Source organism: Ruditapes philippinarum, unplaced genomic scaffold (assembly GCF_026571515.1).
Source record: "Ruditapes philippinarum isolate M1 unplaced genomic scaffold, ASM2657151v2 ctg3204_1_1_1_1, whole genome shotgun sequence".
NCBI classification, from domain to species: Eukaryota; Metazoa; Mollusca; class Bivalvia; order Venerida; family Veneridae; genus Ruditapes; species Ruditapes philippinarum.
This window is the reverse complement of record NW_026859952.1, coordinates 30,389-45,818: the sequence shown is the minus strand read 5'-3', so window position 1 is coordinate 45,818 and position 15,430 is coordinate 30,389. Positions and strand designations below refer to the sequence as shown.

The following is a 15,430-nucleotide window of genomic DNA, read 5'->3' as shown; positions in this document are numbered from 1 at the left end:
ACGCCTTTTACCAAATCCGTCTGTTACAATCCACAATTTGCCCATTTGGTTGGGGATGACGATTGCTTAGGGTCGTTTAATGACTTTTTTCCCCTTTTCGAAATGCTCAACCCTTTGGGTTTATCCACCCTTTAATTTTGTTTGGGATTGATGACCGGCTGTAAAATCGTCTAGTGGGGCAAGATAGATAGAACATTCAGGGACAACTTTGCTTAAGACTTTGTAAGCTCCGATGAACGACCTTAAACCGCGGACATTTTCCGGAGGCTGAACATGAAGCAAGTGTAGCTACACGGTGTGGGCTAGCAGACAAATTCCCTTCTGACCAAATCCAGCCTAGCACATTGGTTGATTTAGGGCAGATAAACTGTTTTTGATGGGGCTAGTTTGATGTTACTATTATCGAGTGCAGCGAGTACACGACGCCAATTGTGAAGTAGCTGTTCAGGTGTGTCACCGCCACAGTAGAGATCATCTGCAAGCTTGCAAACAATACCCTCCTGGAGTAGATCTCCCAGAATTCGGCACATGAGCTCCTCGAGGGCCGTCTCTGAGCCAGGCATTCCCATTGCACATCTGGTGTATACACGGATACCTTTAAATGGTGTAGACACTCCACAGTACTTAAGCGACTCACGGGCAAGGGGAATCTGATAGAATGCACTTTTTAAGTCTGAAACTATCAAATACTGCCATTGGCCTATTGATCTTAGAACAGACTCAACGTCAGGCATTAACGAAGGCTGTGGCTTGCTATACCGCCCTACATCAGCAAATGCGGTCACCAATCTGAATCCGCCTTGTGGCTTTTTAACCAGGAATGATGGGTTAAGATACTCGACGGTAACATTAGTATCTTCAGGTCGAGCAAACACGCCTTGTTCTTCCAGTTCATCAAATTTACTTTGAAGCTCAACAAGCTTGTCTTTAGAGTATTGAGGTACTCGTCCTTTCCTCTGAGGGGGAAGAACAGGCCCCATGTTCACTGTTGCCTTCAAAGGGCCTACTGCTCCATTGTATCCAGTTAGGTGTGGGCTGAAAACATTGTCAAACTCATACAGAGTAGTACGAAACTTCTGTTTGGTCTCATTGGTTAGAGTGTTATCCGGGTCAAGCACAACGGTTTTTGAGTAGTTGCCAGGATTCAAATTTTTTGACATTGTTTTTGTTTCTAAATGGTCTGTACAGCTTTCATACATAGTTTCAGTATGTCTTGCATTACACACATGCTCATGTCTTCGGGTTGCTACGGGCTCACCAGTGGTATTAACGATACGAATCTTACCACCAACGGCATCAACAATTTGGGGTGACAACCAAGAGTTGTGTTCACATTTCGGCTCAACAGCAAATGATCCCTCGGGATCGACATCACCGGGGGTGTCCAATTCTACAAATGACCCAGGCCATGTAACCTGTGAAGACCCCGGAGCACGGATCACGAAGGAAACTTGGGCTCTGCGCACTCTGTGTTTAGAATCGGCATGAGAGGTTGTGCCGTAATGGACAATTTCACGATCATGCAAGACTATCTGCTGTTTTGCTGGGCGTGTTGAAATATCATTTTTGGTAGAGTGGCTAACGAAAAAGTCTTTTTAGCATCGAACAGGCGTTGTTTCTTTATTAACACAGCTGCCACCACGCCAGTAAGGAGAAAGAATCACCAACGAACAATTTAACTTTATTACAGAGCAAATGGCAAAACTAACACAAAGGGAAGTAACTCATGTAACACGCGGTATTCTTATACCAAATCACAATACAACTATTGGCGTTGAGTAAACAAACTACATCTAATTGTAACGCTTAATTTAATTGCTGATCAAGTTCAAGGTCAATTCAATGCAGTCTAAATGTTCACAAGCAAAGCGTATACACCATCTCAGTAGGGGTGGAGTGTTGCATTGTTTATCTGATATTATTGGATATAGACGTCACGCGTATACTTAACTTCATTTGCATACGCTAAAACGGCTTGGGAAATAGAGTTTTTCACATGTTTATTTGTTGTGTTTGATTGTTGACACTTGTGACATTAAGAGGTGGCGTTCTCTAAAAACACAATTACTTGACAGGTAAAAGTGGTCGTTTAATGAAAAGATTTATCTCAATTAGGTGACTAATTAGCGGTCGCTGGTAGCGTTGAGCAAAAGTCGCTTAATACATTAAAGATATAGAGAGAAAATGATCTGGGGGAATTTAAAGTGGTCGTTTAAGACAAAAGTCGCTTAATACACGTGGTCACATGGGCAAGTTAGACTGTAAAGGCAAATAAATTATTTTAGTAGACTCGAATATAAATTCTTTACTGTACGATTACATCTATTTCATAAAGTTTTAACAAGTTCCATAAAATACTTGTGAAATTTAACCGTTTTCACGATGAATACCACCACGGTCCACGGTGATTGACCACCGCTTCCCCCGCAATTAACCGGAGTGTTCCGCTGGGGAAACGCTTACGGCTGTAGATTTATGTCCGCGGTGGTGAAAATTTTCTGTCCGCGGGGTCACGCGGACAATATTTGAGCATATTTTCGTCCGCAATGAGCCACATCCGTGGGGACATGCAGGTTTTGCAAAATCCGCGCTGAGCGTACTGTAGAACAAAATAAAAATGTTATATAGTATAATTACTGTATAACAATAATATTAAAGATTCATTATAACTTTACATAATGCTGTTATCAGACAATTTCTTTTGTTTGTTCTAATCAAATTTTGTCAGCTATAACCACTGTCAATTTCCACATTTCACACAGAACTGGAGTAGATCTAGGTCATATTAGCCTATAGAAATAACACTTGCAAACTCATTCACAGAATGCAGCCTTTTTTCTGAATAACTTACTGAAAAATGTCATCATCACCAATTTAATACAAATTTACTGCCATAATAGTAAAGATATTTAAACAGAACATGGCTTACTTTCACCTTTAAATAAATATCAAAATTATCGGTGTCGCGAAAATACAAAATGTATGTGACAATCAGATTTTTATCTATTTTCTGAAAAAATATTCACAATTTTAGTTGTTGTGCAAATAGTTGTTTGGAAGTAAATACTTTTTAAATATTTTAACGTTGTTTTCCACTGGTGATTTAGTCAAGCAGCTTAAACCAAAAAATCAAAATTTGCCATTACTGCAATTTTCGGTAAATTTTTGGTTGGTCAATATACAGTTTATCAATTTTAAGATGATTTTTGTGGCTAATTGACGGATATTTGATGGCTGTTATAATGCTGGACAATATCTTTAAAGTCCTTATACAGTTTAACATCTCGCATGTATTTTTATCACCTGCATGTATTTTTATCACCTCGGGCATATAGTTAGCAACACGTGACCAATAAAAAGTTGACACTCAATTAAATCTACCCCGCTGGTGTTAATTGGGTCTACTGCATTCTTTATCCTGATATAAACACTGTTGGAAGTAAAAAATAATCGCAAGATTTTGTAGCCAAAATGTACAAATAATTGCCAATCTTATAAAATTATGGCAACTATGGCGACAGACAGCGCGAGCCCTGCATCACTAGTTGTGCACATCACTTGCACGTTCCGCTACGCTGCACAAAATGGCTGCCAGAGCTAAAAATAGAAAAATCTTGTCCGGCCTTCACAGGTCAAACTACTGGTGGGATTTCAACCAAACTTTACAGGAGTGATCAGTACCATCCCTAGTTGTGCATGTCACCGGCATGTTCTGCTTTGCTGCACAAAATGGCCGTCAGAGCTATAAATAGAAAAATCTTGTCTGGCTTTCACAGGTCAAGCTACTGGTGGGATTTCAATGAAACTTCACATGAGTGACCATACATAGTTTTGGGAGACATATGTTTTTGTGACCCTTCTAGTTTAATATTATTTTGAGAAAAGATTGTTTGACATTGTCAACATTTCAAATATTCTTCTTTAATGAGAATTTCTTCAAATGTCATAATTTTATTGTACATTTTCACTGTAATGTTTTTCCCTCTGTGTGAAGTTGAAAAATTTGAACAAGGCTTTTATTAAACTGTGAAGACATATGGATCACCTAGACAGAGTTTAGCAATTTTATCAACATTATGAAGAGTTATGCATTTAAATTAAGCTCTGTTTAATGCACAAGTATATTATAACCCCTGTCCTTTGGCCAAGTGGTAGAAATATGGCGTAAATCAGCCAAATTATTACTTCACAGTATGACCATTACATTGTCCATGGCACTTAAAACTCAGCCCCCCAAAGACATGTCTATCTCGGCAAAGTCCATTTGATGGTTTTATTTTGATGCCAAGTTAGCTTGCGATATATCTTACTTGCAATACATGGACATTAAGCAAGGTTTTTACCATTTGGAGGTCTCCAAACCAAGGGCTTTTCACTAGGGGTTTAATTTCTGATTCGGTCAGAAGCTATCCAGCTAGCGACATTGGTGGTAATACTCAAGTGCCTGCTCATTCAAGAAATAATGCATGGAGGTGCATCTGAGGTTTTCTTCTTTCAGTAAATATTGAAAGGCACTATGTATATGACATTTTAGTGTCGGTATGAATTAAAATTCAACTGAAAAAAATAGATAACTGGGCATTTGATAAATCTTACCCAAATGTTCCCACTTTTTCTGTAGTGGGAATTTGATTGGTGCATAAATGTAATCAGTTATTCAAGCCCTGATTTATAGAATAATATTGTACATCATTATGCTTGATTACGACATGGTCGTATAAGAAATTTGTTTTCTTTTTCAGAGTGATCAAGACCTGTCAGATGAGAAAGTTAGCACTGAATTAATGAACAAAACGGCCTTTCAATCAAATGTTATACACCGTCCAGCATGTAACTTCGGTGCTACTAGTCTTTTTACAAGTATTAAGGTATGGTGAATCATATTCAATTTAGACAGCAATAAGGCATAGTGAATCATATCTATTTGCCCAAAGTACTGTTGCTGTTTCGATTATAGCTGCACTGGTATAGGTTTATGCAGTAGTAATATTTTAACACAGCCCACTCTCTTGCTGGGTTCAGTTCAACATTGTGCAAAAACTAAATCTGTTCAGTGAATCTTTCTATCATTTTCAACTTAAGTGGTAAGGTGATAGAAAAGAAAAGTCAGATGGATGCATAAGTCACAATGTCTTCAAGTCATAAGCAAGTCTCTTAAACTTCGACTTATCGATGTTCTACTGTATATAAAGTAATGGCTTGTTGTATATTATACACTAACTTCCTGAAAATTATATTGAGATGGTTCATTTTTAGCTCACCTGACTACGAAGTGGTCAAGGTGAGGTATAGTGATGGGGCTATGTCCGGCGTCCGTCGTCGTGTGTCGTGCGTTGTGCGTCGTCAACAATTGGATTGTTAGCAGTCTAGCAGTCACAGTTTTGATTGGATCATCATCAAACTTTTTCAGAATGTTTGTCTATATGAAATACAGATCGAGTTCGAAGATGGGTTATCTCCGGTCAAAAACTAGGTCACAGGAACTAAAAATAGAAAAAGCTTGTTAACACTGTAGAGGCTGCAGTTTTCATCCAAATATTCTGGAAATTTGTCAGGAAGGTTGTTTTAATGATATCTAGGTCAACTTCGAAGATGGGTCATCTCCGGTCAAAAACTAGGTCACAGGAGCTAAAAATAGAAAAAGCTTGTTAACACTCTAGTGGCTGCAGTTTTCATCCAAATATTCTGGAAATTTGTCAGGAAGGTTGTTTTGATGATATCTAGGTCAAGTTCGAAGATGGGTCATCTCCGGTCAAAAACTAGGTCACAGGAGCTAAAAATAGAAAAAGCTTGTTAACACTCTAACAATTGGGTTGTTAACAGTCTAGCAGTCACAGTTTTGATTGGATCATCATCAAACTTTGTCAGAATGTTTGTCTCAATGAAATACAGATCGAGTTCGAAGATGGGTTATCTCGGGTCAAAAACTAGGTCACAGGAGCTAAAAATAGAAAAAGCTTGTTAACACTCTAGAGGCTGCAGTTTTCATCCAAATATTCTGGAAATTTGTCAGGAAGGTTGTTTTGATGATATCTAGGTCAAGTTCAAAGATGGGTCATCTCCGGTCAAAAACTAGGTCACAGGAGCTAAAAATAGAAAAAGCTTGTTAACACTCTAGTGGCTGCAGTTTTCATCCAAATATTCTGGAAATTTGTCAGGAAGGTTGTTTTGATGATATCTAGGTCAAGTTCGAAGATGGGTCATCTCCGGTCAAAAACTAGGTCACAGGAGCTAAAAATAGAAAAAGCTTGTTAACACTCTAGTGGCTGCAGTTTTCATCCAAATATTCTGGAAATTTGTCAGGAAGGTTGTTTTGATGATTTCTAGGTCAAGTTCGAAGATGGGTCATCTCCGGTCAAAAACTAGGTCACAGGAGCTTAAAATAGAAAAAGCTTGTTAACACTCTAGAGGCTGCAGTTTTCATCCAAATATTCTGGAAATTTGTCAGGAAGGTTGTTTTGATGATATCTAGGTCAAGTTTGAAGATGGGTCATGTCCGGTCAAAAACTAGGTCACAGGAGCTAAAAATAGAAAAAGCTTGTTAACACTCTAGTGGCTGCAGTTTTCATCTAAATATTCGGGAAATTTGTCAAGAATCATGAATGTTGTTTTGATGATATCTAAGTCAAGTTTGAAGATGGGTCATGTCCGGTCAAAAACTAGGTCACAGGAGCTAAAAATAGAAAAAGCTTGTTAACACTCTAGAGGGTGCAGTTTTCATCCAAATATTTTGGAAATTTGTCAGGAAGGTTGTTTTGATGATTTCTAGGTCAGGTTCGAAGATGGGATATCTCCGGTCAAAAACTAAGTCACAGGAGCTAAAAAAAGAAAAAGCTTGTTAACACTCTAGTGGCTGCATTTTTTATTCAAATATTCTGGAAATTTGTCAGGAAAGTTGTTTTGATGATTTCTAGGTCAAGTTCGAAGATGGGTCATGTCTGGTCAAAAACTAAGTCACAGGAGCTAAAAATAGAAAAAGCTTGTTAACACTCTAATGGTTGCAGTTTTCATCCAAACATTCTGGAAATTTTTCAGGAAGGTTGTTTTGATGATTTCTAGGTCAATTTCAAAGATGGGTCATTTCAGGTCAAAAACTAGGTCACAGGAGCTAAAAAAAAAAGAAGCTTGTTAACACTCTAGAGGCTGCAGTTTTCATCTAAATATTCTGGAAATTTGTCAAGAAGGTTGTTTTGATGATATATAAGTCAAGTTTGAAGATTGGTCATCTTCGGTCAAAAACTAGGTCACAGGGGCTAAAAATAGAGAAAGCTTGTTAACACTCTAGGGGCTGCAGTATTGATTCAAATATTCTGGAAATTTGTCAGGAAGGTTGTTTTGATGATTTCTGGGTCAAGTTCGAAGATGGGTCATCTCATGTCAAAAACTATATCACAGGAGCTAAAAATAGAAAAAGCTTGTTTACACTATAGTGGCTGCAGTTTTGATTCAAATATTCTCGAAATTTGTCAGGAAGGTTGTTTTGATGATTTCTGGGTCAAGTGCTAAGATTGGTCATGTCCGGTTAAAAACTAGGTCACAGGAGCTAAAAATAGAAAAATCTTTTTAACACTCTAGTGGCTGCAGTTTTGATCCAAATTTCTTGGAAATTGGTCAGGAAGGTTGTTTTGATGATTTCTAGGTCAAGTTTTAATATGGGTCGTGTCCGGTCAAAAATTAGGTCACATTGCCCAAATATGAAAAAATCTTTATAACACACTAGAGGTCACATGTTTGACTCAGTTGTCATCAAACTTGGCCATGATGCTTGTTTAAGACATTGCTTGGATGCGGTTGTGTCAGGTGAGCGATCCAGGACCATCATGGCCCTCTTGTTTGTATTTTTTGCAGAATTTAATAATAGTCCTGATGTGTTTTGCAATGGTGAACCCTGCAGCAGGTGGCCATGTGATGGATAAGGGAAAAGTGGTTGACAAAGATGGAGCAGTTTATCTTAAATTCCCACTGTTAGAATCTTGGTGCCAAAACCCCGAGCAATCAACAGACACCTGCCCAAACCAAAAATGTGTGGCATTAAAGGTTAAACACTGTCAATATAAGTTTCCTGCTGGAGAAAAGGTCCAATGCTTGGAAAGTGAAGTCGGAATTGTATCTTTTTGCATTCCAGAGGATGTTAGCTGTGAAGGTATGACAGACACGTAACTGAGATTGAAAAAAAGAACGTGTTAATATATATAGGCCATTTTCAGCTCGACTTTTAAAAAAAAAGTAGAGGTATTGTTATAGTCCTGGAGGCGTTGCCGTTGCCTCTGGATCATTACTTTTTTAGTTCTTGATGTATTGTCTTTATACTTGACCACAACAACCCTTGGGACAAGACCTTTCAGTAGACCAAACTAACCTTGACCTGCATCCATAAATGACCTTGACCTTCAAGGTCAAAAGTCCAAATTTTGCTTGTTCTGGCTATTATTGGCTGTTTTTGAATGGATTGTCTTCAAACTTGAACATAATAGTCTTCAAGGATAGCCCTTTAAGATAACTAGACAGACCTTGATCCTTCACTCATAAATGACCATGACTTTGAAGGTCAAATTATTGAAATTTTCATATTTTTGGCTATTATTGGCTGTAACTTTGTTATTTTTGAATGGATTGTCTTCAAACTTGAGCATGATAATCTTCAAAGATAGCCCTTTAAAATGACCAGGCAGACCTTGACCTTCACTCAAAAAATGACCTTAACCTTGAAGGTCAAATTATTGAAATTTTCATTTTTTTGGCTTTTATTTATATATATACAATGAATGTTGAGAAAACCGGACGCTGAGAAAATCGGAACTCTCTAAATACCGGACAATTAATTCAGTCCCAAATTTTCCCTTCGTTAAACTATTGCATTAAACATTGACAATACCGGAATCTGTAAAAACCGAATATTGGACGGTTGATAGGGGTCCTTGAAGTAAATTATATAGATAATTACCCAGACAATACCGGACAGTGAAGGTGTGAATAACCTTGTGTACTTATCAATTGGTTGTGTCTAATACGCTAACTGAGCTGTAATGGGACACTGATTGTCTGATTTGTTTATTATGTTCGTCTTCACAGTTTGAGTTATTGTAAGGCATAGATGTTACCGTTTTATATTAATGCCAAAATGCACGAGGAATTGGTAAGTTAAAGTCAGTATAAATAAAACATATTTTATACTGTGTTGGTTTTGTATATTCATTTCCCAATATATCAATACAAAGAAAAAGACATTTATCTATAAGTGACCAAGTTCAATTAAATAAAGACAGTGAAACTTTGCAAAGACCTTTAAATAAGGCATCGGCAATATTTACAGTGGGAAAGGGGCATTATTAAAAATAAACAAAGTAAACTATGTTTGTTAAATCATTATCCAATACCCAAATGTAAACAAGTGCGGATATAAAAGGACTGTATCTTTATGAGGAAACTGCTGTTCGTTTTAAATCAAAATTTTATTGTATTTAGATGCAATAAAGAGACAAAAAAATAAAACATGTTTACTTTGTAATTCATCATTTATTTAGCAATTTACGTGCATATGATCATGAAAATGCAAATATACAGCATCCATTGTAAGTCAATGCTAGGTACATAGGATTCTAAAGGGGACATTTTGAAAACCGGACCGCTGAGAAAACCAGACAAAACCCTTGGTCCAAAAGCATTTCGGTTTTCTCAACTTTCACTGTATACATATATAATTGCGTAAATATGCTTATGTATATAAATAAATATATAGTAATTGAACTGTTAGTCCGTCTGTCCGTCCGTACGAACCCAGAGATACTTGTGTGACTTAGAGAACAATGTGTAACAGTAAATTCTCTTTCATCCTATTCATTCCGTTTTTACTTGTGTGTCTTTTTAGCTAACCTGTCACAAAGTGACAGGGTGAGCTTTTGTGATCGCTTTTCGTCCGGCGTCCGTCCGTCCGGCGTTCGTCCGTCCGGCGTCCGTAAACTTTTACTTTAAATGACATCTCCTCATAAACCACTAAGCCAAACTTCACAGGAATGTTCCTTTGGTGGTCACCTTAGAAAATTGTTCAAAGAATTTAATTCCATGCAGAACTCTGGTTGCCATGGCATCCAAAAGAAAAAACTTTAAATATCTTCTTCTATAAAACGCAAAGAGCTAAAACTTAGATATTTGGCATGAAACATCTTCTAGTGAGTGTCTACCAAGTTTGTTCAAATAAAAGCCCTGGGGTCAAAATTGGCCCCGCCCCAGGGGCTCATTGATTTTCCCTATATGCATATAGTAAAAACTTAAATCAAAGGGCTGCAAGCTCTGTGGTATTTTCTGATATTTGCAAACTAAATTGTACTGTATATCTGTATGTGTTTTCCTGTATAAGTTTATTTTTATGTACTATAATTCATCTTGCAGGGCACCAGAGTTTGATACATACGGAATTTTGCAAAACTAGAGTTGCATCAAAAATCATTTATGTTCATTTTTTATGATAGCCACACTTTATCCTTGCATATCGTGGCTATTTCCTTAACAAAGACACTAAAAAAGAGAATTTTAAAAAATGTTGACTCGACTGGGATTTGAACTCAAGACCTCTCACACACTAAACGAGCGCGTTACCCCTGCACCACGGAGAAGTTTTACAAACAAACGCAAATAAAATCTAGTCATTCTAAATTTAGAATTTCCATTGCATTTCGGGTTTATTAATTTCGAGGTGTTTTGTTCATGGTAAACCTGCTGTTGTTTAAAATTGAAGTAAATAATTTAGCATAAATCTTCTCGCCCAAACAGTCCAAGATGTAGAAACTATATATTCAACTACTCGGCAGTCAGATTTATTTGTGTAGTATTCGGTAATCGACATCGCTATAAATAGCATTTTCATTGATTAAAGTCATATTCATCTGCGTAATTTGTGAGTGTGCATTTATTGACAATTCTATAAGCCAACGCTACTTTTAAAGTTTGAATGTGTAGTAATTTGTTGGATACTTGTAACAAAAAATTGTTCTTTCTTCTAAATTGCTGGTTTTTAAGCAGTTTTGACTGAGAACTACCTTGCGTTGTTAGGTCTGTTAGGAAATTTTGTGTTAGACCGTGGATGCTAGCTATGTATTTACTGATCTGCGATCAGAAAATACAAAAATCTTCTTTTAGAGAACCCAAAGAGCTAGAGCTAAGATATTTAGCATGAAACATCTTCTAATGGGTGTCTACCAAGTTTGTTCAAATAAAAGCCCTGGGGTCAAAATTGGCCCCGCCCCAGGGGGTCATTGATTTTCCCTATATGCATATAGTAAAAACTTAAAAAATCTATAGTAAAACCTTAAAAAATCTTCTTTTAATGAACCCAAAGAGCTAGAGCTAACATATTTAGCATGAAACATATTCTAATGGATGTCTACCAAGTTTGTTCAAATAAGAGCCCTGGGGCCAAAATTGGCCCCGCCCCGGGGGTCATTGATTTTCCTTATATGTGTATAGCAAAAACTTAAAAAATCTTCTTTGAAAAGAAACAAATAGCTAGAGTTTAGATACTAAGCATGAAACATCTTCTAGTGAGTGTCTACCAAGTTTGTTCAAATAAAAGCCCTGGGGTCAAAATTGGCCCCGCACTAGGGGTCATTCATTTTCCTTATATGTGTATAACAAAATCTTTTTTGAAAAAACTCAAATAGCTAAAGTTAAGATATTAAGCACGAAGCATCTTCTAGTGAGTGTCTACAAAGTTTGTTCGGGTCAAAATTGGCCCGCCCTGGGGGACATTGATTTTCCTTATATGTGTATAGCAAAAACTTTAAAATCTTCTTTGAAAAAACCTGAATAGCTAGAGTTTAGATATTAAGCATGAAACATTTTCTAGTAAGTGTCTACAAAGATTGTTCAAATTAAAGCCCTTGGGTCAAAACTGGCCCTGCCCGAGGTGTATCATTGTTTTTAACTATATGTGTAAAGAAAAAACTTGACCAGCTAGACCTTAGATGTTTAGCATGAAACATCTTCTAATGGGTGTCTACCAAGTTTGTTCAAATAAAAGCCCTTGGGTTTAAACTGGCCCCGTTCCGGGGGCCTATATACAGGTGAGCCACTTCAGGGCCATTATGGCCCTCATGCTTTAAGCATTGTGTGACTAAAAATGGCCAAAAAAGATCAAAGGAAAAGTCACATAAGTACCATTTTGTGAGTACGTCCATCCGTCTGTCTGTACAAGTTTAAGCTAGAACGGCAAGTTGGATTTTTCTTAAGTTCTACCTGTACCAATGGCTTCTTAGTTTACACACTTACTAATCAATACAAAGTACATGATCTGGTCAAGTTACATAACTATGGCTTCCATATTTACAAGGTCAGCACTTAGAAAATGAATAATGGTTAACCTAAAATGGCAAGTTGGAAATATCTTAAGTTCTGTCTATACTAATGGCTTCATAATTTCCACACTTACTTATCAATACAAAGTACATGATATTGCCAAGTTATATAACTGTGTCATCCATATTTCCCAGTTATTTCCCTTTTTTCACTTTGAAAATAAGGCCTTGTCTGGTTATAGACTGGTTTGATTTTGGGAAAATGTTTATCCTAACGGCATTTTTTTAGTACAAGCAGGTAGTTGGGCTTACTTACCTATTTCGAGTACGCTGAATTCATTTTTTGCTCTACCACGGCTGTATTTTTAGTCCTTTAAGAATCAATTTCAAAATGGCCGCCATTGAATTTTACTTTAATTCTCCCATGAGCGAGATATATACACATTTATTTGGCATTTTAAATTAAGGCTTTGTTAATTTTAGTCTGCTAAAGTGTGGACGAGAAGAATAGATGCAAAAACAATAAATTTATTGCGGCAGCCATCTTGGATTTCAAAATGGCTTTACAATTTCCTAAGTTTTATACACTGTATTATAATTAAAGTAAACAAGCACAAGCAGTTTACTAGGCATGTTTTCTTTTATTAGAAGTGCAGTGATACTAAGTAAGACTTCCAAGCACAGACTTTGAAAAACATCCATTAAAACTACAAACTTGGTGCAAAAAGGTCACAATTTATACCCTAATACAACGTAAGTCATATTTGTGTTCACTTTGTCATTTAAATGTAATTTTATACTCCTAAGAATACAATGCATGTTCTTTACATTATTGCGATGTTTTTTAAATTGGATTTGTATCGCCCTGACGGGGGACCTGCTCAAATGTCTGTCCGTCTTTTCTATCTGTCCGAGCGTCCTCTTGTGTCAGTTAGGGGTATTTGCGATCACAATTTGACGTTTAGATTAATTCCATAAACCCCCGACCTATAGGATGAATCATTGGTTATGGGAGGCAAAAGGCTGCTTTTGGAGTAAGAAACAAACATGAAGATAACAGACATCTTCACAAATCTTTCAGTAAGAGCTTGTCTTTGCCTGTCCGTTTTTAATCCCGTCCATATCTGTCATTTTTGAATAGATTTGGAAATAAGTTGCATTAATGTGTGGCACATTGATACAATGTCATAAGAAAGACCCAGGTTTGAAGCTCAACTCCTCAAGTTAGACTTGAAAGTGCTTGGAAACAAGATGTGCATTTTAGTATTCTGTCATTAAGAGATGGATTTTGAAATAAGCATAAATATATGGCCTATAACAGATTGGGAAATGATGAACTTTATATTATTACTTATTTTTCAAACAGGGATACCATGAAAATTGTTTGGTTATTTCTTATATCAATGTCAATTGCTGAAGAACATGTACTGGGACGTGTAGTGCTTTAGAGCCAATTCAGCAGTCCAAAGATCAGGGTCATGTCTATCAAGAAAGACAATTTGTAAAAGTTCATTAGTTTGGAACCCGGTTAATAATTTTTCATGCACGACCTGATATTCAAAAAAAGTCTTTTATAAGTAATATAGGAATCGCCATCCAGGCTTATTTCAAAAATATTTTTAGTCCCCTACCGGTTTAACCGGAGGGGACTTTAGGTTTACCCTCCGTCCGTCTGTCCGTCTGTCTGTCTGTCCGTCTGTCCGTCTGTCTGTCTGTCTGTCTGTCTGTCAGTCCGTCAGTCCGTCCGTCCACAAAACTGGATCCCGCGATAACGCAAAAAGTACTGAAAATATTTTTATGAAACTTGATATATGGATAGATGGCAGTATGGAGATTATGCACGTCTTTTTTTTTTCTTCCTATGTTGAAAATTCTGGTTGCTATGGCAACAAATAGTCTGAAAATATGGCAAATTTAACACATAAACTGGATCCAGTGATAACTCAAAAAGTACTGAAAATATTTTTATGAAACTTGAAGTATGGGTAGATGGCAGTCTGGAGATTATGCACATCTTTTTCTTTTCTTCCTATGTTGAAAATTCTGGTTGCTATGGCAACAAATAGCCTGAATTTCAAGATTTCTGATTTAAATTTTTCAGCTTTTTCACTATATGTTCTTTATTTCTTAAGGTGTTTACTTCAAACTTTAAATATAAGTTCCTGGTCATCAACCACATCATATGTGACAAGGTTTATAACTCTAGCACAAAAAATATCAATATTACCTCCCTTGAACTTAGATTTTTTAGGGGAAAAAATGTTGTCTTTTTTAAATAACTTCTTTATTTCCTAATGTATCTACTTCAAACTTCATATATATGTTTCTTATTATCACTCAACATTTTTAAGAAGGTTAAATACTCTAGCAAGACTATTTCCAGAATTATGTCCCCCTTGAACTTAGATTTTTTTCGTAAAAATGGTATTTTCACTCCAACTTCTTCATTCCTTATAGGATTTACTTTAAAATCCCACATCGTAATAATATGACAAGGTTGTATAAACATAATTTCCTTATTAAGCATGGAAACTTAACACATTACTGTGATATAGACAAACTTATTTTATTATGTTTTGTGGTCGATATTTTCAAATACAGACTTCATCCTCAAATTCATTATAAATGGCAATACACAGGAGTGTATGACAATTAAAGAACTTTTTGAGGGACCGGTAGGGGACTACTGTATTGCCCGCAATACTATCAAATGCTTGTTTTTCATGAAATAGATAACTTTCCTGAATAATAAAGTTAATGTTTCTTCTTGTAAGAGAAATATTCCATATGGCGTTTATCCCATAGAAGCCCCTACATACTAGTGCTGAGCTTCGTGCATGAGGATAGTATTTCATTGCTTATATAGGTAACCCGACAAGAACATGGTGGTTGAGGCCCCTGTGTTAGGACTTTTGTCGTCTATTTTGTTATCATGTGGTATTAAGTTATCTGCTTTGATTGACCTAGAGCAGGTGGTGTACGGGTAAAAATAATATAAATCTTGTTAATTGTATATGCCGCCGTCCTGGAACGACAATAACTTTGCGTAAATGTGTAATTTGAAAAGGTCATGTCATGCACAAGCAGGGTTATGTCTACAGTTAAACTTCTATATCATAATCATGATATAAACGTAACAA

General features: G+C 36.6%; 1 protein-coding gene across 1 annotated transcript in view; it reads left to right on the top strand.

Moving 5' to 3' along the window:
- Positions 1–8,207, top strand: part of LOC132758391 (uncharacterized) — a 43,189-nt gene extending 34,982 nt beyond the window's left edge. The window contains exons 4-5 of the mRNA XM_060750063.1: positions 4,743–4,868; positions 7,849–8,207. Of these exons, the coding sequence (XP_060606046.1) occupies positions 4,743–4,868; positions 7,849–8,160 (438 nt within the window). The 3' untranslated portion in view covers positions 8,161–8,207. The remainder of the gene's footprint in view (positions 1–4,742; positions 4,869–7,848) is intronic.
- Positions 8,208–15,430: the final 7,223 nt, after the last annotated feature.